At 69.8% G+C, this 26,078-nt stretch overlaps 3 protein-coding genes across 3 annotated transcripts; 1 reads left to right on the top strand and 2 right to left on the bottom strand.

Annotated features, from left to right (window-relative positions):
- Window positions 1–726: 726 nt before the first annotated feature.
- On the bottom strand, window positions 727–4,947 carry MSL1 (MSL complex subunit 1). The gene is made up of 8 exons (XM_088519652.1): window positions 4,783–4,947; window positions 2,541–2,764; window positions 2,082–2,464; window positions 1,624–1,688; window positions 1,425–1,492; window positions 1,121–1,245; window positions 967–1,039; window positions 727–837 (listed from the first exon to the last, which is right to left on the bottom strand). Exons 1-8 carry the CDS (start codon window positions 4,924–4,926, stop codon window positions 747–749), a joined length of 1,173 nt encoding a protein of 390 aa, XP_088375778.1. The 5' UTR covers window positions 4,927–4,947; the 3' UTR covers window positions 727–746.
- Window positions 4,948–10,606: 5,659 nt separating this feature from the next.
- Window positions 10,607–16,174, top strand: NR1D1 (nuclear receptor subfamily 1 group D member 1). The gene is given in 8 exon segments (XM_088519665.1): window positions 10,607–10,756; window positions 13,097–13,420; window positions 13,501–13,589; window positions 13,673–13,817; window positions 14,230–14,566; window positions 14,568–14,958; window positions 15,574–15,784; window positions 15,865–16,174. Coding segments are annotated over 8 exon segments (1,725 nt in total). The 5' UTR covers window positions 10,607–10,728; the 3' UTR covers window positions 16,065–16,174.
- Window positions 16,175–18,881: 2,707 nt separating this feature from the next.
- Window positions 18,882–25,622, bottom strand: THRA (thyroid hormone receptor alpha). Its single transcript, XM_088519664.1, has 8 exons — window positions 25,495–25,622; window positions 22,822–22,883; window positions 22,260–22,360; window positions 22,043–22,190; window positions 20,922–21,127; window positions 20,071–20,217; window positions 19,735–19,993; window positions 18,882–19,231 (listed from the first exon to the last, which is right to left on the bottom strand). Exons 1-8 carry the CDS (start codon window positions 25,545–25,547, stop codon window positions 18,981–18,983), a joined length of 1,227 nt encoding a protein of 408 aa, XP_088375790.1. The 5' UTR covers window positions 25,548–25,622; the 3' UTR covers window positions 18,882–18,980.
- Window positions 25,623–26,078: the final 456 nt, after the last annotated feature.

The following is a 26,078-nucleotide window of genomic DNA, read 5'->3' as shown; positions in this document are numbered from 1 at the left end:
GACGTGTCGCTTTCGGTAACTTCTGTGGGGGGTTTATGGTTTTTAACGGGTTTCCTCACGCTGTCCCCCCCGTCCCCGTTTCACAGTGTTGCCCCGGGAGCCGGCGGGTCTCGCTCCGGGGGTCCCGGCTCCTCAAGGCCGGGGGGGCCGCGGGACACGTGTGATCCCGTAGGAAGCGGACACCCAAAGAGGGCCCTGGCAAAACAAGAGGGGGGCACAAGAGGGGCAGGGAGGGGCGCCCCAGCCCCACAATGCTTAAATTAGTGGAAAAAAAAAATAAAAGAACCAAAATTGTGCGTATAGAATTTCTATTTCACAAAAAAAAGTCTTTTTTTCTATTTCTTTCTCAACTCTCCAGCCCACTGACCCCACTCACACTGGGCCAGGGGGAAGAAAAATTAAGGGACAAACAGAAGAAAAGGGCCGGAACGGGGGTGGTGGGTCCGGACCCCCAGGCGCCTGCCTGGGAAGGGGAGGGCGCCGGGGGCTGCGTGGAGCCGCGGGAGCTCCCGGCCCCGCTGCTCCGAACGGAGCTGGAGCAGCTGCCGCTGCGGGAAGAGGAACGACAACAGGAGGAGAAACCGGCCAGCTCGAAGCAGGACCAGGCGGCGGGGGGAAAAACGTCGAAAAAACCCAAGAGAACAAAACCGGGGACACGGGGGGAGCGAGAGCCTCCGGCGAGGGGAGCGCGGAGGGCCGGGAGCCCGCGGGCGCGCGCGGAGCGGCCGCCGGCTCCCGCCGCGCCGTTATTTGCGGCACGTCCGGTGCGGCGTCTGCTTCTTCTGCATCTCCAGGCGGCAGCGGCTCCGCTCGTCCAGCCAGGGCAGCTCGAAATTCCTGCGGGAAGAGCCGGCGCTCGGAGACAGCCCCTGAGCCCAGGCAGCCCCTGCACTCCAGGGTTTATAATTTGCAAAAGGGGGAAAGAAAAAGCCCTAAACGCCGGGGTTTTGGGCAGAGGGTACTCACTGCGGCGTTAGCTTTGGCAGCGGGCGGCCGAAGGCGACGACGGGCAGGTAGGGGGTGATGAGCAAGCTCTCCACTGCGGGGGGGGACACAGCAACGTTATGTGGCCCCTGCCTCGCCCTGCTGTCCCCCATGTCCCCCCCGCAGGCCAACTCACCGTCATCTGGCTCAGGGAAAAATGAGGTAACTTCGGGCTCCGACTCCTGGATCCCTTTGCGCCTGTACATGCGGAGCTGCAGCCGCTGCAGCATCCGTTGTTCCCTGATCCGCTGGATGTCCCACCTGGAAAAGGGGAAGGCGGTGGCAGCAAGGAGCCGCGGTGGGACACGCTGCAAGCGGAGGGGACGGGCCAGCCCTGCCGCGGGCTCCTGCTCTCCTCTCCCAAAGTCTCTGCCCACATCGTGGCCAAATCTCATCCCGCTCCGTGACCGGGGCACCCGCGCCGCCCTTTGCTTTCCTACCTTTTCCTCCTCTTCTCGTCCAGCTCCAGCTTTGCGTGGCGTTTGGAAAACACACTGTCGTCTAGATTCTGCAGGGAGGGGAACGGAGCTGAGTGCTCAATCCACAGCCCCCGCTGTGCGCCCACCTCTCCCCATCCAGCCCTGGGGATGAACCAGGAGAGGACGAGGGATCCCCAGGGGCTCCGGAGCGGCCACCTACCTCCAAGAGCTCGGAGGGGTTGGGGTCCAGCAGGGGCTCCACGACATGGTCCCTCCACGACGGAACTGCGGGGGGAGAGGGCGGCGTTAACCGGCACCCGCAGCCCCCCCCGGTGCCACCGTGACCCCCTGCCGCCCCACGGGGCGCCGGGGGCTGCGAGTTTGGGACACGGCGCTCGCTGAGACGGTGCGAGGCCGAGCCCCGACGCTGGCGATGCCCCTGCCAGCTCCACGGCAAGGCCGCTTTGCCTGCGGGATTTAGCCGCCCGCAAACGTATTCCCAAGGACACAGCCCACGGGAGAGGCGCGGGATGCTGTGGGGCCGGCACAGACCCCAGTGCCACACGGAGAGGCAGCCAGAGAGCCACAGGAATAAAACTCGGAGGAAACTGCTGCCGCTGTTATCCTGTGTCCGCGGGAGGAGGCTGCCGGCCCCGCTCGCCGCTGCCCCGTCCTTACTTGCCACAGTCTCCTCCTTCTTTGGGGAGGGCTCCCGCAGCGGCAGCGGCGACGGCGGAGGCTGATGCCAGCGGCACAAGTACATTTCCGTGGTCGAAAGGTAGGGCAGGTCCTCTATCTCGCTGAAGAAGCCCTTCTCCTTGGGGTGGGCGCCGGCGCCTTTGAGCGGGGCCGCGGGCCGCAGCGGCGTGTCCACGAGCGAGCGGTTTTTCTCCGGAGTCTCTTGGCTCCGCAGTTCTCGTTTGCAAACAGTTTCGGACAAGGAGCCGCTCGACTCCTCTTTGCCTGGAGAGTGCTTGAGGCTCTTGCTCTTCACTTTGGAGAATTCGGACACCAGCTTCTTCACGGGCGTCTTCCTCTCGGCGCTCCCGAACGGCGGCTTCCTGCGGGCCAAGGCAGCGGTGAGCAGGGGGAATGCCGTGGGAAAACCACGGGAATGCCACGGGAATGCCCCCGTACCTCTTATGGCCCTTGCCATTGCGGCCGTAGGGGAAGTGCTTGGGCGGCAGCGTCTGCGAGGGCTCCAGCAGCTCGCGCGGACACTCCAGCGGCAGCTTCTCGCACGCCTCCGCCTCGGCCTTCTCGTCCACCTCGAAGCCCTGGAAGATCCGGTGCTTCTCCCGCTCGGTGTCTTTCTTCACCAGCTGCACGCGCCTTTCCATGCGCTCGATGCGCGCCAGGAGCTGGAACACAGAGCGGCGGCGCGTCTGCCGGGCCAGCCCCGCACGCGGCCCGCGGGTGCCGGAGCCTTCCCGGCTTTCCAACCCATCCCTGCGCTGGCCTGGCCACGTCCTGGCACTGCTTGGGGGGCAGCTGGGAGCCCCTAGGAGGCTCCCGGCGGCTTGGGGGGCACCGGGGGCCAGCTCCTATGTGAGCTATAGGGAGGCCGGGCAACGCGGACAGGGAGCCAAGCGGCACAAGGTGGCCCCAGGTTTCACCCTCGGGGCTGCAAAGCCTGTGCACAACGTCCAGCAATTCGGGAGCCTCCCGAGTTGGGCTGCGCGTCCCCAAGCGCAGGGACAGGGGACGCTGCGCGGCAGGAGGCGCATCCCGCCCGGCTGCACGCGGGATCCGCAGTGCCGCGGAGCCGGGACCGCCTCCGGGTGACACCTGCCTGCCAGCGCCGCGTCCGCCCCGCTCCATTTCCTGGGCTTTGGTGCCGGGAGGAGCCGGGCGGCCGCGGATCCCTCCATGTTGGAGGCTTTGCTGCAGTTCGGACCCACACACGACGGGACTCCCTGGGACGGCCCCGGGGCCCTTGTTTTGGGGCGGCCGCCGCGCGGTGACGGAAGCGGCGGGAGGGCCCTGCAGCTCTGCGGCCGCCGCACGCACCACGTGGGGCAGCCCTCGCCCTCCGCGCAGGGGCCGCCCGTGGGGCAGCCCCCCGGCCCCACTGCTGTGTCCCGCAGTGGGGCAGCCCCCAGGAGCCGCAGTGGGGCAGAGCCCACAGCCCGGCGTGGGGGGCAGCCTGGGCTCCACGGCCTGCAATGGGGCAGCCCACACCGGCCTCACACCCTGCACTGGGGCAGCCCCACAGCGGGTCACCCCAAAGTGTGCCCCCCCCCCCCCCAACACACAAACGCGCGGCCCCTTTAAGCGCGCCCCGCGTGCGACGCGGCCCCTTTAAGGCGCCCCCCCCCCCCGCGCTGCCATGGCGACCGGCCCGTTAACCCCCCGCGCGCCGCCGCCCCGCCCCGCGCGGCCCTTTGTGCCCCCGCCGTTACCCCGCCCCCCCCGGGGCTCCCGGGCGCCCCCCCCCCCCCCTCCGCGCTGCCGCCTTTGTCTGTGCGGGGGGGCCGGGGGGCAAGAAACCCCCCCCTGGGGGCGGGGGGCGACACCCCCCGGGGGTATTAACTCCTGGGGGGGCATTAACGCCCTCGGGGTGTCCTGGGGGGCATTAATGACACGGGGAGGGTTAATGTTAACATTAATGCCCCCCCCCCAATGCTACCCCTAAGGCATTACCACATGGCGGGGGGGGGGGGGTGTTATGCCTGGGAGGCCCTTTAAGGGGGGGCATTAACCCCTTAGGGGTGACTGGGGGGGGGGGCATTAATGCCTATAGGGGATTATTAACCCCTTAAGGGCCCCACCAGGCCTCGGACACCCCCCCCCCAAGGTGCCCTTTAAGGGAGGAATTAAGGACATTGAGGGGGGGCATTAACTCCTTTGGGCCACCCTGGGGGGGCCACTAACGCCTGGGGGAGGGCAACTGAGGAGGGCTGTAATGCCTTGGGGGGGGGGTTAACCCCTTAAAGGCCCCTCCAGCACCCCTAATAGGGGGGTAGTAACGCCTGGGGGGGCATTAACCCCTTAGGGGCACCCTGTGGGCACCAATACCCAGGGGTGCCTTGGGGGGGGGGGTAACAACCACACTGGGGGGGTCCTTAAAACCCGCGGGGGGGGGGGGGGGCAATAAGTAGGGCCCTTAACGCTTGGGGGGGGGGGTTAACCCCTTCAGTGCTTTAAGGGCCGCATTGAACACGGGGGGGGGGGGGGGGCAACACACTTACCTTGCCGGGGGGGGGGGCAAAAAGTAGAGGGGGGGACACGAAGTGTGGGGGACACAAAATGAGGGGGGGGACACAAAGTATGGGGGGACACACAAAGTATGAGGGGGGCACATACCCTCCCACGGGGGGGGTATTAACCCCTTGCTGCCCGCCCCCCCCCCGCCCCCGTTACCCCCCCCGCCCCGTACCGTGTCGCGCTCGGCCTTGAGCTCCTCGATCTCCTTCTCCTTGGCCTGCAGCTGCTGCTGCTGCTGCTCGATGAGGTCGAGCTGCAGCAGCAGGATCTGGCGCAGGCAGGCGGCCTGCCCGGGCGAGCCGCCGCCGGCGCCCATGTTGCCGCGCCGCGCCGCGCTCCGCCGCTTGGCCTCGCCGCCGCCGCTTCCCGCCGCCCCGCCGCCGCCGCCGCTTCCCGCCGCGGCCCGGCCGCTCGCATCGCCCGGCGCCTCTTTGCTGCCGGCCCAGCCCGTGCGTGCCCCCAGCGGCGGCGCCTCCTTGGCCTGCCGGCCCGGCGGCGGCGGCGGCGGCGCGGCGCCCTCCTCCCCCCGCGCCTCAGGCCGCTCCGCCGCCGCCGCCCTGCCCGCGCCCGCCGTGGCCGCCGTTGCCGCCGCGGCCGCCTTGAAGGCGGTGGAGCGCATGGTCATGGCGCGGCCCGGCCCCGCGGCGGCCCCGCGCCGCCGCCGCCGCCGCCGCTGCCGCCCGGCGCCATGGGCGGGCGGCCGCCGGCAGCTGCTGCGGGTGGCGGCGGCGGCGGCGGCGCGCGGCCCCCCCCCGGGACGGGGGCTTCCCCGCCGGGGGAGGGGCTCCTACCCCCCCCCTCCTTCTCCTCTTCACCGGGAACCCCCCCCCTTCTTGTCGCCCTCACGGGACCGGGAAAGGAGGGAGGGGGAAGGGGGACACTGCGGGGGGAGCGACGGCAGCGTCGCCCCCCCTTCCCGGCCCGGTTACCTTTAAACCGGGCCGAACGCAGCGCGCATGCGCGGCCGCTACCGGCGGGGGGGGGCGCGGGGAGGGGGCGCAGGGCGGGGGGGGCAGTTTGGGAAGGGGGGAGTTGGGGGGGGGATGGGCTGCGGCGGAGGCAGTTTGGGGAGGGGGCAGCAAGGGGGGGCACCACTGGGGGGCATCTGGGGGCTCCATGGGGCATTTGGGGACTGTGCGGGGCAACAGAGGGGCGGTTTAGGGAGGGGGGAGCCGGGGGGGGGGACGATCCCCATTGGGGGGGGCAGGGGAATGGGGGGCAGTGAGGACCCCCCCCAAACACACACGGTGGGGGGGGGGGCACACTAGCAGCACATGTGTGACGAGAGGACCAGGCCTCAGCCCCGCTGCAGCAGCAGCAGCGCAGGGCGGCGGGGCCGGCACGGCGCCGCCTCCCGTCCCGGCAGCCCCCGCGGCGCCGCAGCCGGAGCGCGGACATCCCGTCCGTCCCGTCCGTCCGTCCGTCTGTCCCGCCGGGACACTGGACGTCCCCCTTGCGCGTGGGGCTGCGGTTGCCGCACGCGCCTGTGCACACGCGGCCCTGCAGCCCTGCCCAGCACACGCGTGCACGCATGTATGTGCACACGCACACGTGTGCATTCGCGCACGCGCGCCTGTGTGCACGCTGCTGCAGGGCTGTAGCTCCCAGCATGCACACACGTGTGCACACACAATGTGCATAGTCACACACGTGTGCACACACACACATGCGCATAGTCACACACGTGTGCACACACACACGTGTGCATGCACTCGCACGTGCACACAAGCGAACGTGTGCACAGGTACACGTGTGCACACACGTGTGCGCACACTCGCACACGCGTTTCCCCCCACGCCCTGCTGAGCAAACAGCGCGGCTGCCAACAGGGCAGTGGCACAGGGGACACGCGGGTCCCGCACGGGGACATGGGACACGGTGTGGGACACGGTGTGGCACACAGTGCAGGACACGGTGTGGGACATGGTGTGGGGCACAGCACAGGGACATGCAGGGGATCCTGCAGGAGAGACACAAGGATGGCACAGGACACGCTGCAGGGGACGTATAGGGGATGGCACAGGACACGCTGCAGGGGACATATAGGGAATGCTACAGGATACGCACAGGGAACGTGTGGGACAGTGCAGTGCATGGCACAGTGCAGGGGACATGGAGGGATCATGTAGGGAATGTCAGGGGACATGCTGTGCAGGGGACATGCAAGGCACAATGCAGCGGGCATACAGGGAGGGCACAGGACACGGTGCAGGGGACAGACAGCAGCTGGAGCAGGACACTGTGCAGGGACGTGCAGGGATGGCACGGGACATGGTGCAGGGGGGACGCAGCGGCTGGCTCGGTGCAGGACACGGGGACATTCCTCTCTGCAGAGCTCTGCAGAGCCAGGAGGGGGAGGACACCGCGGCGGGGGAGGGTGTCCTGGCCAGCCCCATCGCCACCCACGTCACCACCTCCCCTGCACAGGACCCCCCTGCAGCCACACGGTGTCCCCACACCGGCAGCGATGGCAGCGGGTGCTGCAGTGCCGCCGCATTGCACCGGGCCTGCCAGGGCCCCCGCGCTCGGCACGTCCCCACGGGGAGGGGACACACCGCGCCAGGGCTGTCCCCAAAGCCGCGATCTGCGTGCCCGTGCCGTGCCATGCAGCGCCGTGCCCTGCTGCACCGTGCCGTGCTGCACCGTGCCGTGCCATGCTGCACCGTGCCGTGCTGCACCGTGCCAGGCTGCACCGTGCCGTGCCAGGCTGCACCGTGCCATGCTGCACCGTGCCGTGCCAGGCTGCACCGTGCCGTGCGGCGCCGGCTCCGCGGCCGCGCTCCTGCAGGCCCACGTGCCGGCCCCGCGCCTGGCCCGCACATGGCTCTGCAGCACGGCCGCCGTGCAGGGAACGCGCTGGCGCTAAAAATGGAGCAGGGCTCACATGCCGCTGCCACGTGACGCCCGCGCCGCAGCGGCCGCCGCGCCGGGAGCGCCTGCAGCAGCCGCAAGCGGCCACGGCAGCAGCAGCAGCAGCAGGAGGAGGAGGAGGAAGGGGGGACACGGCTCACATGGGCTGGCACAGCCGCCGGGATGGCCTTCGGGAAGCGGCACCGTGCGGCCTCCCTCCCGGGGCTGCAGGGGCTGGGGGGTGGCGAGGCTGAAGGCTCCCCCACGCTCTTCCTCTGGCTGCGGGAGCGCAGGACTGGGGCGGCTGCTGCAAACAGAGGTGGATGCGCAAATCAGGACGCGGGGTGTGACGGGGACACGGGTGGGATGTGCCCGGATCTGCACCGTTGTGCCACCCGCCTAGGGCTGCAGCACCCCGACCGCAGGGTGTCCCTCCACCCCTGCACCCCAGGATGTCACTGAACCCCTGGATCCTGCACCCCAGGGTGTCCCTGCCCCCTTGTGCCCCAAGGTGTCACTGGATCCTGCACCCCAGGGTGTCCCTGCACCCCAGAATGTCACTGAACCCCTGGATCCTGCACCCCAGGGTGTCCCTGCCCCCTTGTACCCCAAGGTGTCACTGGATCCTGCACCCCAGGGTGTCCTTGTACCCCTGCACCCCTGGATCCTGCACCCCAGGCTGTCCCTGCACCTCTGCACCCCTGGATCCTGCACACCAGGGTGTCCCTGCCCCCTTGTACCCCAAGGTGTCACTGGATCCTGCACCCCAGGGTGTCCTTGTACCCCTGCACCCCTGGATCCTGAACCGCCGGGTGTCCCTGCACCCCTGTACCCCAGCGTGTCACTGAAACCCTGGATCCTGCACCCCAGGTGTCTCTGCACCCCTGGGTGCTGCCCCTGGCCCTGTCCCCCGCAGTGTCCTTGCAGCGGACACCCCCGCCCCCCCGCAGCTTGTTTACCTGCTGTTTTCCCTTTCTGCAGGGAAGGGAAAGGGCGAGTCCTGGCAGCGGCGCCGCTGACCCGGCCAAGAGCCCGTGGGCCAAGCCAAGGCCGCTGCCCTGGCCACGCACAGCCTCAGGGGCCTGGGTGCATCCAGGGAAACCGAGGCACGGGGGATGCAACCCCCTTGGCACAGGGAACAACCGGGACAGACACCCAGCCCCAGCACCCAGGGGAGCCAGGCTGGAGCAGGGGGTGCAGGTAGCCCAGCACGGGGGTCTCTGTGGGGCAGGGGGCTGCAGCGGGTGGGCACAACCCGGCATCGTGGGGTCAGTCCAGGGCCACGTGCGGCCACCGCTGGTCCTGGCGAGACTCACCTGGCACCTGAGGACGGCGGCACGTGACAGCCCCGGCCGGGTGCAAACACCCACTCCGCGCTATGGACGAGCTGGGAGATGGTAAACAAGGAGGAGGGAACGTGGCCAAACACCTGCCCAGCCCATGGGACCTGCAGCAAGGTCCCGCCGGGGCTGCAGCAAGGGTGACCGGGGGCACTGGGACACCCTGTGTCCCCTGGCTTTGGAGGGTCCCTCAGCACGAGGTGCTTCCCGTGGCACCAGGGTCTCATCCCTGCAAGCCCCACTCCCCTCCTGTGTATTCCTGAGCCTGAGCAGCATCCCTGTGTCCGCAAGCACTCCCGCATTCCTGCACCCGTGGGCATCCCCGCACCCGTGGGTGTCCCTGCACCTGCGGCCGCGCACCACGCGCCACAGCGGCGTGTGCAGGGCTGTTTCCTGAATTAACAGGAGCAGCTGAGTCACGGATAATTGCCGGGCCTGGGAACGTGTTGCAGAGGAACGCGGCTCCGAGCAGGGTGGGAGCGCCCAGGTGCGCGGGTTGGAGATTGGTGAGGCCAAGGGCACTGATGGCAGCAGGATGCCAGGGTGGATGATGCTGCCAGAGCCCCTGGTCCTGCACATCCACTGGGAGCAGCTGGGGAATCCTGCTGTCCCCGTGTGCCGCTGCCTTGGGGCACCCTGGTGTTCCCACCGTGTCCCCAGCAGCGTAGCCCTGCTGTCCCTCCCAGTGCAGAGGTGTCACAGCAGGCTGTGCGCATGGATGTCCCCGGTGCAGCAGCTCCTGCAGTGCTGGTGGCAGGTGCGGGTGTCCCCAGGAGCCCAGCACTCCTCGTGCCACATCACATCATGCCAAGTGCCCCCGGGGTTGGGCACTGGGCTGGGACATCCCTGGAGCTGCCCAGTGCCCTCCCAGTGCCAGGGAATGCCCCCCATCTCCCCCCGCCACCCATGCAAAGCCCTCCTTGGTACTGGGGACACCCCGGGGGTGCAGTGGTGTCCCTGGTCTTGGTCACGGTGCAACACCCGTGCACCCCCGGTACCGGGCACGGTGCAGCACCAGCGCACCCCTGGACCCGTGCAAAGCCCTTCCAGGTACTCCTGGTGTTGGGCACGGTGCAGCCCCGGTACCGGACACGATGCAGCGCCCGCGTCTTCCCCCGCACCCGTGCAAAGCCCTCCCGTGCACCCCCGGTACCGGGCACGGTGCAGCACCAGCGCACCCTTGGACCCGTGTAAAGCCCTTCCAGGTACTCCTGGTGTTCGGCACGGTGCAGCCCCGGTACCGGGCACGATGCAGCGCCCGCGTCTTTCCCCGCACCCGTGCAAAGCCCTCCCGTGCACCCCCGGTACCGGGCACGGTGCAGCACCAGCGCACCCCCGGACCCGCGCAAAGCCCTTCCAGGTACTCCTGGTGTTGGGCACGGTGCAGCCCCGCTACCGGGCACGGTGCAGCGCCCGCGTCTTCCCCCGCACCCGTGCAAAACCCTCCCGTGCACCCCCGGCGGCGGGCGCGGGGCCGCGGCGGGGCTGCCGGTGCCGGGCCGGGCGCCGGGGCCGCCGGCGGAAAGTGTGTCACTGGGGCACGAGGCTCTCCCCGGGAATCACATGGGGGAGGCGGCGGCGCCGCGTGCGGCCCAGTGCGCAGCCGCGGCCGGTGGCGGGCGGGCGGCGGGGCGGGCGGCGGGCGCACAACAGCCCTGCCGGGCGGCGGCGCGGCACGGAGCGGCTCTCGCCTCGCACCGTTCACTTCGCGCTTTGCTCGTCCATTTTTTTTCCTTTTTTTTTTTTTTTTTTTTGGCACATCCCGGATTTTGCACGGATCGGGATTTTCTTTTTTCCTCCTTTTTTTTTTCTTTTTAAATTTTGTTATTATTTTTATTGTTTTTTTTTTGCACGGGCCGGTTGAGCGCGGCGCGGCTCGGCGCGGTGCCCGGTGCGCGGAGCCGCCCCTGCCCGCTGCCAGCGCCGCGATGGCCGCCGCTGACACCGGCAGCACAGGTCAGTGCCCCGCCGCCACCCCCGCCCCGCCGAGCGGGCCCGCGCCCCCCCGGGAGAGTCCCCGCTCCGGGACCCGCCGCCGCGGGCTGCGCGCCGGGGACCGAGGGGGTGGCGGGGTCCGGACGGCGGAGCGGGGAGGGAGGCTCCCCGGGCACGGAGCTCGTCCGCACCGGGACCGGGCGGTGCTGCACTGCGGGGTAAGGGGCCGCGCAGCGGGACCGGGTCGGGGTTGGGGCGGGGGGAGCAGCCCGGACACGGTGCAGTCCCGGACACCGGGGCGGGCGGGGTGGCGCAGGGAGCCGGGACATGGTGAACGGCGGCACCGGGGAGTCCCGGACACCGCGACAGGGAGGGGAATGCACCGGGAGTGCCGGGGATCGGGACAGGGCGGTGAGCCCAGGCACGGCGCGAGGGGGGAAGGAGCATACACGGGGAACCGGGGAGTCTCCGTCACCGGGAGCGAGCCCGGGCACCCGGGCAAGGGGGAAGCACCGGGCACCGGGGAAGGGGGCAGAGACAAGGTTGTTGCACCGGGACACCGGGGTGATCCGGAGCACCGGGGCAAGGGGGTTGCTCTGGGATACCGGGATAGGGGGGATGCACCGGGATTGCACCGAGACGCCGGGGACTCCCGCGCACCGGGGCGGGCGGGGGGGGGGAGCGGTGGGAACTGGGGGAAGGGTCTGCGCGCGGGGCGCACCGGGAGCGCGCGGGGGGAGGGGGGTGTCACGCGCACCGGGTCCCGGCGGGGGGGGTGACACCGGGGGCGCCCCGGGGCCGCTGCGGGGCCCCCCCCTTCCGTCACGTGGCCCCTCCCCGGCGTTGCCACGTGCGGAGTTTGTTTTCCCCGCAGCCCCGCCCCGCCCCCGCCCATTGGTCGCCGGCCCCTCATTACATCATCGCTTCTCCCCCGCTTCCTCCAATCCCCTCCCTTCCCAGCGCGACGTCACACCCGGAAGCGGGGACGCCGCGGTCGAGTCGCCCTTTTAAAGAGCGGCAAAGGGCGGGGCTTGTGACGTCAGGGCAGGGGGAACTGCCCCTCCCCCGGGGTTCGGGGGGGCGGGGGCGGGACCGCGCGGGGCGACGGCCAATGGGGCGGCGGGGGCGGGGCAAAGCGTGCGGGGCGGGCCCGGGGGCGGCCACGTGCGGGCCGAGCACGTGGCGCGGCGGCGTGAGGCCGCGGCGGGGGAGGGGGGGGCTCCGGGCCGGGCCCGCCGCCAAGCGCGCACCGGGGCCGGCGCTTCAGCGAGCCCCGGGTCCCGGAGCGGCGGCGGCCGGGAGCACCTCCCCCGCCTCCCTGCCGGTGTCCTGGGGATCCCCCCGCGATCCCGGTGAAATTGGGTCGGGGGGTCCCTCTGGTCTCGGTGTCTTGGGGGTTCCCGGGATTCCGGTGAAATGGAGCGTGGGGATTCCTCCCACGCATGCACTTCGGTCCCGGTGCTTTGGGGAGTCCTTGGATCCCGGTGCAATGGGAGGTCTCACCCCCCCCCCCCCCCCCGGGGTTTTGGGGATCCTTCGTTGTCCCGGTGAAATGGGCTCAGAGTGGGGGGCCCAGTTCCCCCCACCATGGTCCCGGTATTTTGTGGATGGTCCCCCCCGTGGTGTTTCAGGGGTCCCCCACGATCCCGGTGCAATGGGGGTTTCACCCCCCGGTGTTTTGGGGATCCTCCGTTGTCCCGGTGAAATGGGCTCAGAGATTCCTCCACCCCGGTCCCGGTGCTCGGGGTCCCGAGGGCAGTGGGGGGTGATGGTGCTTTTGGGTCCTCGATCCCCTTTGGGTTCCGTTGCCTTGAATCTGCCCCCCACCCCACCCCGGTGCTGCTGCCTCCCCCAAGAAACGGGGTTCCAGGGGTCCGGGTGGGCTGAGGACCCCGAGAACCGTCGTTCCCCCCGCGCTGCTCGAGGCTCTGCAGCCTCCGGGTGCGTGGGCGGCCCGCGGGCTGCACGGGGCGCCGCTGTCCCCGTTCGGTGACCTGGGGCGGGGAGAGCTCCGCGGCGGCCCCGTGGGGCGGCCCGCACATGGCCCGGCCCGGCGCCCGCCCGCGCCAGCGCCGCCCGCACGTGGCCGCGTCCCGAGAGCCGCGCCGGGAGCCCGGGATTATGGGGGAGGGATCAGGGGCAGGTCCGGGGGCCGTCCCGACCGCGCCGGCGCCTCCGCCCCGCGTTCCTGCCCGCGGCGTTTCCGGGGCGCCCGCGACTCCGCGTCCCACGCGGGGCCGGCCCCGGGTCGTGCCCGCGGTTCCCGCCCCCACGCGGCTCCCCGTCCCACGCGGGATGCGGGCTGAGACCGGGCACCGCTCGCCACGCGTGTGACCCTCCCTCCCGGTGCTGTGCCCGCAGGCGGCGTGATCAGCTACGTGGGCTCGAGCGGCACCTCGCCGAGCCGCACGAGCCCCGTGTCGCTCTGCGGCGACGGCTCCAACGGCGCCTGCCAGCCCTTCCCCACGTACTTCCCGCCGTCGCCCACCGGCTCCCTGCAGGATGCCCGTGGCTATGGCGGCGCCTCGCTGACCTCCCGCGATGACAGCTCCCCTTCCTCCTCTTCCTCCTCCTCCTCCTCCTCCTCGGCCTCCTCGTTTGGCTCCACGGGAGGCTTCCCAGCTGCGTTGCCAGCGGACGAGCGGCGCCGTGGCTCCCCAAGCAAGGCTGGCGGCTCCATCACCAGTGAGCAGGACGGGACGGGCTGGGACAGGCCGGGACGGGTCGGAATGATCCCCCGGCCCCCTCACGCCGTGTCCCCGCAGAGCTCAACGGCATGGTGCTGCTCTGCAAGGTGTGCGGCGACGTCGCCTCCGGCTTCCACTATGGGGTCCACGCCTGCGAGGGCTGCAAGGTACCAAGTTTTCTGGGGACACAGATGGGCGTGGGGGGTCCCGATGCCCCTAAGTCCCCCCCTGACCCGCTGCCGCCCCGCAGGGCTTCTTCCGCCGCAGCATCCAGCAGAACATCCAGTACAAGAAGTGCCTCAAGAACGAGAACTGCTCCATCGTGCGCATCAACCGCAACCGCTGCCAGCAGTGCCGCTTCAAGAAGTGCCTGCTGGTCGGCATGTCCCGCGACGGTGAGCACGGCCGGGACCCCGGCCCTGCCCTCGTGCCCGGAGCCACCCCTGCGTCCCCCGGTGCTGCACGGTGTCCCCCAGCCGTGTTCGGGCCTGCCTGGTTCTCCGGGGCTTGCAGGGTCCTCTGGCCGTGCTTGGTGCTGTGCGTGTCCCCTAGGACCGGTCCCCCTGTTTGCAATCATGCCCTTGCGTGCTGTGCATGCTTCCTTGCACACGTGCATGCATCCTGGTGTGCTTGCTCACTGTGTGCTTGCTTGCACGCCGTGCACACACCCCTCACATCCCTCACTCCTGCTGGGGCTGCCTGCACCTTCCCGGGTGGGATGAGGGACATGTCAACGCGCAGAGCCCCCCGTGACCCGCGGCTCAGGGGGTGTCACCCCTAGGCGCTAACACCCGTCCCTCCCCGCAGCCGTGCGCTTCGGGCGCATCCCCAAGCGGGAGAAGCAGCGGATGCTGGCGGAGATGCAGAGCGCCATGAGCGGCCTGGGCAACGCGGCACCGAGCGGCACCGAGGGCCCGGCGCCCGGGGGGGGCCGCGCGCCGCCCCCCGGCCCCCCGCCGCCCGCGCCCCCCGCCTGCTTCTCGCAGTTCCCCCAGCAGCTGACGCCGCCGCGGTCGCCCAGCCCCGGGGGGGCCACCGAGGACGTCATCGCCCAGGTGGCCAAGGCGCACAAGGAGATCTTCGTCTACGCGCACGACAAGCTGGGGCCCCCCCCGGGCGCCGAGAGCGGCCTCCCGCGCTGGGACGGGCCCCCCACCCCGGCCTGGCCGCCCGGTCCCCCCGCGCCGCGGCTCTGCCCCGCCGCCGTCGCCGCCGCCGTCCCGCCGCCGGGCCGGCCCTGGCCCCGCCGCCCCGCGCCGCTGCTGCCGGTGAGCCGGGGACGCGGAGGCGCCGGTGGCGCGGCCGGGGCCGGGCCCGGGGGGCTCACGGCCGCCCTCGCCTCGCCCCCAGGCCTGCCCCATGAACACGCAGCCGGGCGGGCGCAGCGGGCGCTCCGTGCAGGAGATCTGGGAGGATTTCTCCCTGAGCTTCACGCCGGCCGTGCGCGAGGTGGTGGAGTTCGCCAAGCACATTCCCGGCTTCCAGGCCCTCTCCCAGCACGACCAGGTCACCCTGCTCAAGGCCGGCACCTTTGAGGTAGGGCTGGGGGGTGGCTGAGATGCTGGGGGTTTGGTTGGGCACAGAACGGCGCATTGCAGCCTGGCATTGCACAGGACGGCGCAGCACAGTGCAGCGTAGAGTGGCACAGCCCAGGTGGAGTGGCACAGCACAGTGCACCATTGCACAGGGCAGCGTCACACATCTCGATGCAGCATTGGCACCATCACACGGTGCAGCGTGATACCCCTTGATGCCGCATTGCACAGCACAGTGCAGCACAGCACTGTGCAACGTAGTCTGGCACGGCACAGCGTGGCACAGTGCAGCACGGCACAATGCAGCCCAGTACGGTGCAACGGGTCACAGTGCAGCATGGCACAGCGCAGCCCAGCACGGTGCAACGGGTCACAGTGCAGCGCAGCCCGGCATGGCGCCAGTTGGCATGGCACGATGTAGCCTGGCATGGGGCACCAGGGCACGGTGCAACATGACACAGCATAGAGCAGCCCATTGCAGCCTGGCACAGCGCAGTGCAGCCCGGCGCGCTGCAGGACCCAGTGCACGGCCTATTGCAGCATTGCACGACGCACCCGGCCCGGTGCCGGTCCCGGTGGCGCAGCCCCCCGGGTCCTGACGCCTCGGTGCCCGCAGGTGCTCATGGTGCGCTTCGCCTCGCTGTTCAACGTGAAGGAGCAGACGGTGACGTTCATGAGCCGCACCAAGTACAGCCTGGAGGAGCTCTGGGGCATGGGCATGGGCGACCTGCTCAGCTCCATGTTCGAGTTCAGCGAGAAGCTCAGCGCGCTGCAGCTCAGCGACGAGGAGCTGGGGCTCTTCACCGCCGTCGTGCTCGTCTCCGCAGGTGGGACGGCGCGACGAGGGGGGGACAGCACCGGAACGGGGCCGGGGGGGGACACTGCACTGATGGCACCGTCCCCGCAGACCGCTCGGGTATGGAGGACGCGGCGTCGGTGGAGCAGCTGCAGGAGACGCTGATCCGCGCGCTGCGCGCGCTCGTGCTCAAGACGCACCCGGCTGAGACGTCGCGTTTCACCAAGCTGCTGCTCAAGCTGCCCGACCTGCGCACCCTCAACAACCTCCATTCCGAGAAGCTGCTCTCGTTCCGCATCGAGCCCCAGTAGCGCCCGCGCCCCAGGGCCCCCCCGAGCCCCCGCCGGGACCCCCCGGACGCCTGGGCCCTGCCGCGGCTCAGCCAGCGGCGCAAAGCGGAGGCCGGAGGGCGGCCAAGCCGCGTGGGAGGGATCGCTCGTTGCGGGTGGGGGGTGGGTTGTTGGGGTTTCTTTTTGTTTGTTTTTTTCTGTTTTTTTTTTTCATCATATATTTATTACATAAATATATAGTAAAATAGACCAGCAACAATTACCATAAAAATATCTTTCTTTAAAATCCTGACCAAAACACAAAAGGGTTTAAAATCGCACGTCACAGACTTGTGATTGTCACGGAGATCAGCAGCGCCGCGCGCCCGGCCCCCCGGCCCCCCCGCCTACATTCAGGGCTCCCGCGCGCCGGGGCGCGATGCATAGAAGGGCCCCCCCGCGCGCCCGGGCGCCTTGAGGTATGTGCTGGGGGGGGACCGGGGGGGCGCATGGCCCGGCACCCCCTCTGCCACCACCGCCGCCCCCATCCCGGGGTGCTGCCGGGTGACACGGACGCGGGCCGGGGGCGCGGGGCGCGCGCGGGCGAGCGGTGTGAGTGCGAGTGCATGCGCGCGGGGGCACCCCCGGCACGGTGCGAGCGAGCGGGGACACGAGCGAGGACGGGGGGCGGGAGGGGGACCAGGCTGTGCCCCCCCCACCAGGATGGGCCGCCCCATAGGGCCCGGGGCCGGCGGGGGGACGATGGGCACCCAGCTGGGGGCACCAATGCTGCTTAAGACGCGTCCGGTGGTGGCTCTGCTGCCCCGAGCCCTGGCATGGCCACGGAGCCACGGGCATTGGTGTTGCACGGGCACGGTGCAAGATTTGCCCCTGCACTGCATGGGCACTGCACACGCGGTGCACGGGCACTGCATACACTTTGCATATGAATTGCAAACGCATTGCACGGGCCCTGCATGCACGTTGCCTGGGCGCTGCACACGCGGTGCACGGGCACTGCATACACTTTGCATATGAATTGCACACGTGTTGCACGGGCCCTGCATGCACGTTGCCTGGGCGCTGCATGCACGGTGCACGGGCACCGCACACGTATTGCAGGGGCCCTGCATGCACGTTGCCTGGGCGCTGCATGCACGGTGCACGGGCACCGGGCATGCATTGCACGGGCCCCGCATGCACATTGCACGCACGCACTGTGCACGCATCGCACGGCCACCGTGCACCCTGCCAGCTCCTGCCCCCAAAGCACCGTGTTAAGGCCTGGAGCGGTGCCCACGTGCAGCACCGGGCACTGGACCCGCATGACGGCGCTGCTGGTGCCGACCCGCCGCACGCTGCCCCGCGGCGCCTGTCCCAGCCGGGCCTGGACCTTAAGACATTTTGCACCGGCCGTGAAGCGAGTGGCGCCCGGGGACCGTCCCCTCCCGGCCAATGCCACCGCCGCAGCCCCCGGCATCACCCCAGCCCGGCCCCGGGCGAGGAAGTGTTTCGTGTTGGGATTTCTGCTTTTAAACGACCCGTAAAAAGATTCTTTTTTTTTTTAATTACAAAAATTATATATTTTATAGATATTTATATATATATATATATATGTATGTATATATATATATATATTAGCTTAGATGGGCTGTGCCAGCCTGCCTGCCTCGCCTGCCCGCCGCCCCCGCCGCGGCCCCCGCCTGAGGTAAGAAGAAAATTCACAAACCCAAATCGGGGGGGAAAAGGTGACCAGGCCGGGGGGGCCGGGGGCCGTAGTGCAGTGGGGCCGGGCGCCCGCCGCCGCCGCGGACAACAGCACAAACGGACGACGACGACGAGAAGGGAAAGAGAAACATAACGAAAAAAAACAACGGAAACGGTGTGTGGTGGTGGGGGGGCCGCAGCCCCCGGCCGCGCGCGCCCCGCCCGCCGGCGCTTGGCACAAAATCGCCTCCTCTCGGCCCAAAAAAACAGACAGAGTAAAACAAAGCCCCGAAATGAAGCGGCTGGGGGGAGCCGGGACCCTGTGGCGAGAGGTGGCGGGCGAAGCAGAGCCGGGGCACGGGGGGGCCCTGTGGGACAGGGCTGGACCCCCCCCCGGAGGTGCCCCGGCACCGTGCGCCCCCCGGCACGGTGCAGCGCCCCGGTGCAACCCCGCGGCGCCCGGCGCGCTGCAATGCGCCGGCACGGTGCAGCCCCTCGGTGCGAGGCCAGGGCACCCCGGCACCGTGCGACACCTCGGTGCCACCACCCCGGGGCACCCCGGCACAGTGCAATGTGCCGGCACGGTGCGGCGCTGGGGCACCCTGGCACGGTGCAACGCCCTGGCACGGTGCAACGCCAGGGCACGGTGCAACACCCCGGGACAGTGCAACACCCCGGCACCGTGCAACAGCGGGGTGCCCGTCCCCGTCCCCCCGCGGTGGCCCCTGCACCCCGGGACCCCCCGGTGCCGTCTCCCCACGCGCCGTTGCCGGGCCAAAAGTGCATGCGGCCCCGGCGGCCCCAGCGCCATCTCCCTGTGCAGCCCCTGTCCTCCTCGCTCCTCTCCTCTCTCCTTCCAAAGTGCAGTTAGTTTAATATTTTAGCCTCTCAGGGAGGGAAATAAATGCTTAAAAAATAATAATCTAAGAAGAGAAGAACAATAAAGGAAACGCTCGACCGTCGGGGCCCTTCCCTGTGCAAACAAACAAAATTCGTCAAGTCCTGGGGCGCGGGAGGTGCCGGCGCGGGGCGCGCGGAGCCGGGCCGGCGCGGACGGACCGCGGGGATGCCGGGGCGCGCGAGGCGGCGGCAGCGGCATCGGCATCGTCCCCCCCCGGCCCCGCCGCCACCGTCCCCGTCCCCCCTCGGGGTGCAGCACCGCCCGCCCTCGCCCACGGTCCGGGGGCAGAGAAAGAAAAAAGGGGGGAAGCGAGCGGGGAAGCAAGCGCGGGGCGCGGGCGGCGCGGCGCCCTACACCTCCTGGTCCTCGAAGACCTCGAGGAAGAGGGGCGGGAAGAGCTCGGTGGGACACTCCACCTTCATGTGCAGGAAGCGGCTGGCGTGGCAGGCCCCGATCATGCGCAGATCCGTCACCTTCATCAGCAGCTTGGGCCAGAAGTGGGGAATGTTGTGTTTGCGGTAGTTGATGTAGTGCTCGAAGGCCAGCAGGTAGGTCTCCTGGCACTTCTCGATCTTCTCCACGCAGATCAGCCCCGTCCGGTCTGCGGGCGCAGGCACCGTGTCCGCGGGGGGCACCCTGGCTGTCCCCAGCCTGCTGCCCACCCTGTGCATGGGGCTGCCCCACAGCGGATTCCCAGCTGTGGACATCGGGATGCCCACCCTGGATATTCCCTGCCTTGGGCATGGTGGGGAAACCTGGATGTCCCCATGCAGACCCCGGCCACAGGCACTGGAGTGGCCACCTTGGAAGACCCCATTTGGATGTCACTGTCTTGGGATGCCACTGGGATGTCCCCAGCCAATGGCATTGGGGCGGCCACCCTGCACATCCCTATTCACAACCCCGGGCACCAGGATGCTCTCCAGGACGTCCCCATCCGGATCCACAACCACAGGCACCAGGATGCCCCCCAGGATGTCCCCATCCACCTGCACCCTGCTCCCACCTTGGGCATCCCCCTGCCAGGACCTCCCACCCTCACGCAGCTCCGGTCCCCACCACGTCCCCGCGGTGCCACCCAGACGCTCCCCACGGTCCCGGCACCTGAGGACATGAGCAGCACGGCCTGGAGCAGGGCCACCTCGGTGTCGTCCAGGTTGAAGGCAGAGAGGGACTTGCCCAGGTCGAAGATGGCGTCGGAGACGACGCCGAGGCCGCCGTTCTTGAGCTGCTCGCGCTTGACGGCCATCTCGCCGCTGAGCGTCAGCGTCTCGCTCTCGGGGTCGTAGCGCACGGCCGCCCGCAGCGACATGATCTCCATGCAGCAGCCCTTCAGCAGGATGATCTGGTCTTCGCAAGGCAGCTGCGGACAGGGCGTCAGGCGGCCCGGCCCCCCGGAGCCCCCCGAACCCGCCGAGACCCCCTTGCGCTCCCCGGTACCTCCGAGAACATGGGCAGTTTTTTGGCAAAGTCGACCACGCGGGTGATGGCCGGGGTGATGATTTTTGTAAACTCGCTGAACGCCTCCAGGTCGACTTTGTCCCCGTCGGGCATGGAGGCCATGGGCGACTGGCCGATGTCCTCGGGCTGCGGAGCGGGCGGCCGTGAGCCCCCCGGGATGGGGAATCCACGGCACAGCCCCCCGTGGATAGGGAATCCATGGCACGGTACCTCCAGGGTCCCCAGGATGGGGAGACCATGGCAGAATGGCAGAGCACCCCCCGGGACCCCTGGGATGGGGAAGCCATGGCATGGTCCCTCCCCTGGATGGGGACACGGCTACACGGTCCCCCCAGGACCTCCTGGATGGGGACATGGTGGCACAGTCCCCCCCAAGGACCTCCAGTGAGGGGAAACTGAGGCAGGACCCCCCTCCAGGACCCCTGGCACAGGGAAACCACATCCAGGGCCCACCAGGACCCCCGGGATGGGGAAACCGAGGCACCCGCCCGGGGACCCCCAGGGCGCAGAGACGGATGCAGGGTCCTCCCGGGATGCTGGCCCGGATGCCCGGGACGCCCTGGACGCAGGGAGCAGCCAGGAGAGGGAGCTGTGAGCCCAGCGGCACCGCGGCCCGGGGACAGCCCGACGGCGCAGGGACAGCCGGAGCAGGGACAGCCGGAGCAGGGACAGCCGGAGCGGAGCGGCCGGCGACCCCGGCGCAGCTGTCCCCTTCGCTCACCGCGCGCCCCCTTAACCCCTGCGGCAGGGACGGGCGCCCACGGCGCGCGCCGGCGCTCAAGGACACCGGGGACGGGGGAATCGCTGCCGCCGAGCGCGCCGGCGCTCACCAGGAATTTCCGCTTCTGCTTCCAGTGGCTGCCCTGGGCGTTGGTGCTGCGGTGCGCCTCGGTCACCACGTGGATGAGCTCCCACTCCTCGGCGCTCGGCTCGGGCCGGTGCTGCAGCGACTTGATCATCTCCTCCTTGCGGCGCCGCTCGCGGTTCTCCTCGATGAGCTTCCGCTTGGCTACGCGCTTGGAGTCGTCCAGCACCACTGCGCGAGCCGGCGCTCAGCCCCGCGGCCGGCGCGAGCCACGCCGGCCACCCCGGCCAGCCCCACTGGCCACGCGGGCCACCCAAACCGGGCCTGGGGCACCTCGAGTGGCACTGGCCACCCTGGCTGGCCCCATGGCATCGCTAGCCATGCTGGCCACCTTGATCGGCCCCGTGGCGCTGCTGGCCACCCCAACTGGTCCCATGGCACCTCTAGCCACCCAGGCCACCCCAACTGGGTCCAGGAAACCTCTAGTGGCAATAGCCACGCCAGCTGGGCCCATGGCATCGCTAGCTGTCCAGACACTCTCACTGGCCCCATGGCTTTGCTAGCCACACTGGCTACCCCAACTGGCTCCGTGGCATTGCTAGCCATGCTGGCCGCTTTGACCAGCCCCAAGGTAGTGCTGGCCACCCCAATCAGCACCATGGCACCTCTGGTCACCCCAACTGGATCCATGGTGCCTCTGGTCAACCCAAATGGCCCCATGGCACCTTTGGTCACCTCAACCTGCCCCATGGCACCTTTGGTCACCTCAGCCGGCTCCATGGCACCTCTGGTCACCCCAACTGGCCCCACAGCACCTCTGGTCACCTCAACTGGCTCCATGGCGCCTCTGGTCACCTCAACTGGCCCCATGGCAACTTTGGTCACCTCAATTGGCCCCATGGCACCTCTGGTCACTCCAACTGGCCCCATGGCACCTCTGGTCACCTCAACCAGCTCCATGGTACCTCTGGTCACCTCAACTGGCCCCATGGCACCTCTGGTCAACCCAATTGGCCCCATGGCACCTTTGGTCACCTCAACCGGCTCCATGGCACCTCTGGTCACCTCAACTGGCCCCATGGCACCTCTGGTCACCCCAACTGGCCCCAGGGCACCTCTACCCACGCCAGCCGCCCCCGCACTCACGGTCCATGGCCATGCCCACGGAGATGCACTTCTTGAAGCGGCACAGCTGGCACTGGTTGCGGGTGATCTTGTCGATGACGCAGCAGCCATCGTACTTGCAGGAGTACGTGGGGTGCAGGTTCTTCTGGATGGTCCGCCGGAAAAAGCCCTGCGGAGCCGGCGGCGCCGGTGAGCGCGGGAGCCGCGGGCGCCCGCCCGCCCCGCGCGCCCTCCTCACCTTGCAGCCCTCGCAGGTGATGCAGCGGTAGTGGTAGCCCGTGGCCTTGTCCCCGCACACCACGCACTGTTCATCTTTGTCCAGGTAGCTAGGGATGTACCCTGCGGGCACGAGCGCGTCCCCGGTGGGGGGCTGCCCGGTTAAAGCCCCATCCCGCCATGCCGCTCCCGCTAGCCGGGCTGCGCTGCGCAGTGTCCCCACTGCCACCAATGGGGAACTAAGGCACCCGCGGGCACCTGCCAACGCTGCAGGGAGGGCCCAGGCGTCCGGGCCCCTCTCCGTCCCCCACCTGCACATCTAGGACCCCGGGGTGCGGGACGTCAGGCTGCCCCGGACGCCTGGGCCCCCTCGTCCCGCCTCGGGGTGGGGGGGAAGGGGTGCAGTGGATCCAGGCTGGAGGAGGGGCCCGGACGCCTGGGTCCCTCCGGGCGGCCCCTCCCTCCCCGCGCGCCGGCCGCTCCCGGCTGGGGAATGGGGCAGGGCGAGGGGCAGCGCGGGGACAGGGACAGGGACAGCGGCAGGACAGGGACGGCGGCGCGGGGGGACGTGGGGAGGGGGCTACCTGACATGCTGCTCTTCACCAAACATTGGCTGCTCTTTCGTTTGCGTTTGCCATCCAGCCACCTGCGGGGACACGAGCTGTGAGCCCCGCGGCCCAATGTCCCCACGCACCCGCCCCGGGTCCCTGTGTCCCCACGCACCCACCCCAGGTCCCCACGCGGCCGCCCCGGTCCCCACGCACTCCACATCCCTGCAACCCGTGGCCCCGCACACCACTTCTCCTGCAGCCGCGTTCCCAAAACCTGCGCCCCCCATGTCCCCTGCACCCTGTGTCCCCCTGTCCCTGTGCCCCATTTCCCAGTGTGTCCCATGTCCCCAGGCCTCCAAGGCCCTGTACCCCATGTCCTGCCAGCAGCAGCCACAAAGGCTCCCCTCGCCCCGCACACGCTTGTGCACGCTTGGCGCACTTCTGCAAGCGTGTGCATGCTTGTGCATACATGTGCAAGCTTCTGCAGGCATGTGCAAGCATGTGCGTGTATATGCATGCTTCTGCAGGCATGTAAAAGCTTATGCACGCTTGTGCACGCTTGTGCACTTTTGCACACTTGTGCACGCTTGTGCACGCATACGCACACTTGTGCAGAATTTGCACGCTTGTACATGCATGTGCACGCTTGTGCATGCTTGTGCACACTTGTGCATGCATATGCACGCTTGTGCACACTTTTGCACGCTTGTGCATGCATGTGCACGCTTGTGCACACTTTTGCACGCTTGTGCAAGCCCCCAGGGCGCTGCTGGCAGCCCGTGTGCGGGGGAACACGCGTGGGGCAGAGGCCCCCGACATCGAGGGGGGGTGGGGGGTGGGCGAGTGGTGGGGGAGGGGCAGCAGTGGGGGAGGGGCAGCAGTGGGGGAGGGGCGGGCGGGCAGCCGGGGGGGAGGGGACGGGAAGGCGGTGGGGGAGGGGCTCATTTACAGTCAAAGACAAAATGTCCTTTTGGCTCGGCGGGGAAGTGACATCACGGGGGCTCGGCCAATGGGCTGGGGCGGGGGTCCGCGCCTCGCCACCCCATTGGCCACCGCGCCTGGCCCGGCCGGGCGGGGCTGGGGGGGACATCGCCTCCGCCCCGGGGGGGGGGCCCAGGCGTCCGGGTGGGGGGGGGGGGGGGGCCACCAAGGTGACCCCAACCGGGGCCCCCCCCCCGGGCACGTGCGTGTCCGGGCGCCGCTCCCGAAATAGCCCCGGGGCTGGCGGGGCGCCCGGGGGCCGCGCAGGGGGCGCCCGGACGCCTGGGCCCGCCTGGGGGGCCCATGGGCATCGGGAGGGGGCTCGGCACGGCGGGGGTGGCGAGCACGGCGGGGGGCGCGCGTGGGGCAGGGACGCGCCCCGAATGCGGCTGGGGCTCGCACGGGGCACCCGCGGGGGCTGCAGGTGCTGCAGGCTCGCAGCAGCGCGCAGGTGGCACGCTTGCAGCGTGCATGGCACCGGGGTTTGCACAGGCTACGGGCACGCGAGGAGCATGCACCGGCTGCCGTCGTGCAGGGTGCCGGGCATGCACGGGGTGGCAGGGGCTAGGAGCGTGCAGGGGGCGCACATGGGCGTGCACAGGGCACGGGGTGGTGGGGCTACGAGCGTGCAAGGGGTGCACATGGGCACGCACAGGGCAGGAGCTTGCACGGGTTATGAGCGTGCAAGGGGTGCACATGGGCATGCACAGGGCAGGGGGTGGTAGGGGCTAGGAGCGTGCAGGGGGCGCACATGGGCGTGCACAGGGCACGGGGTGGTGGGGCTACGAGCGTGCAAGGGATGTACATGGGCATGCACAGGACGGGGTTGCACGGGCTACGAGCGTGCAAGGGATGTACATGGGCATGCACAGGACGGGGTGGCAGGGGCTACGAGCGTGCAAGGGGCACACATGGGCATGCACAGGGCACGGGGTGGCAGGGGCTACGAGTGTGCAAGGGGCGCACATGGGCGTGCACAGGGCAGGGGGTGGCAGGGGCTACGAGTGTGCAAGGGGCGCACATGGGCGTGCACAGGGCACGGGGTTGCACGGGCTACGAGCGTGCAAGGGACGTACATGGGTGTGCACAGGGCAGGGGTTTGCACGGGCTGCGGGCGTGCAAGGGACGTACATGGGCATGCACAGGGCACGGGGTTGCACGGGCTATGAGTGTGCAAGGGGCGCACATGGGCGTGCACAGGACAGGGTGGCACGAGCTCCGGGCGTGCAAGGGGCGCACATGGGCGTGCACAGGGCAGGGGGTTGCACGGGTTATGAGCGTGCAAGGGACGTACATGGGCATGCACAGGACGGGGTGGCACGAGCTCCGGGCGTGCAACGGGCACACATGGGCATGCACAGGGCACGGGGTGGTGGGGCTACGAGCGTGCAAGGGACGTACATGGGCATGCGCAGGACGGGGTTGCACGGGCTGCGGGCGTGCAAGGGGCGCACATGGGCATGCACAGGGCAGGGGCTTGCACGAGCTCTGGGTGTGCAAGGGGCGCACATGGGCGTGCACAGGGCAGGGGCTTGCACGGGTTATGAGCGTGCAAGGGGCGCACATGGGCGTGCACAGGGCACGGGGCCTGCACGGGGCTGGGCATGCACGGGGCGGCAGCACGCACGGGCCACGTGCGCCGGGCGCGCGCAGGGCACGGGCACGCGCAGGCCCGGGCGAGCACGCGGCAGCTCGCACGGCCGCGGGGCGCGCGGGGGCTCTCACCGGGTGTCCTCTGGCTCCGACAGCGGGTCCAGGGTGCTGGGCTTCTGTTCCATTCACCGCAATTCCATCAAGGAGCGCGCGGCAGCGTGCGGGCGGCTCGGCGGCGGCGCCGGGCGCGGGGGGGCCGCGGCGGGGGGCTACCACGCGCGCCCCATGGCGCCCGCCTCACTGCAGCATCCCGCGGGCCGGCCCGTGCGCGGAGGCGCCGCGCGCCCCGGCGGCACCCGGCGCGCTCGGCGCTGCCTGTCCTGCGCGGCGACCTCCCCTGCGGCACAGAGGCACCGGTGAGGCCGGCGCCACGGGACAACCCCCCCACACACACACACACACGCCGCCGGCTCCGGCCCTTCGTTTTTCCCCCTCCCGGTGCAATTGGAGGGGGGGCCGCACGGGCGCCGTGCCCGGCCCTGGGGCTCCTGCGGCTCCGCGCGGGGACGGGCGGAAAGTAGGTCACGTTTGTCTTGGCCGCCGCGGAAATTCCTCCGGCGGATTTGAGCGCGGCGGCCGGGCCGGGGCTGCGCTCCGGGGCACCGCTGCCCGCGCCGGCCCCACGGCACCGCTGCTGCCACCGGGTGTCCCCCCCT

This window comes from Tinamus guttatus, unplaced genomic scaffold (assembly GCF_059628265.1).
Source record: "Tinamus guttatus ecotype Peru unplaced genomic scaffold, ASM5962826v1 Tinamus_guttatus_pri_ptg000066l, whole genome shotgun sequence".
Classification (NCBI taxonomy): Eukaryota; Metazoa; Chordata; class Aves; order Tinamiformes; family Tinamidae; genus Tinamus; species Tinamus guttatus.
The sequence above is the reverse complement of the archived record's forward strand: the minus strand, read 5'-3'. Positions and strand labels throughout refer to the sequence as shown.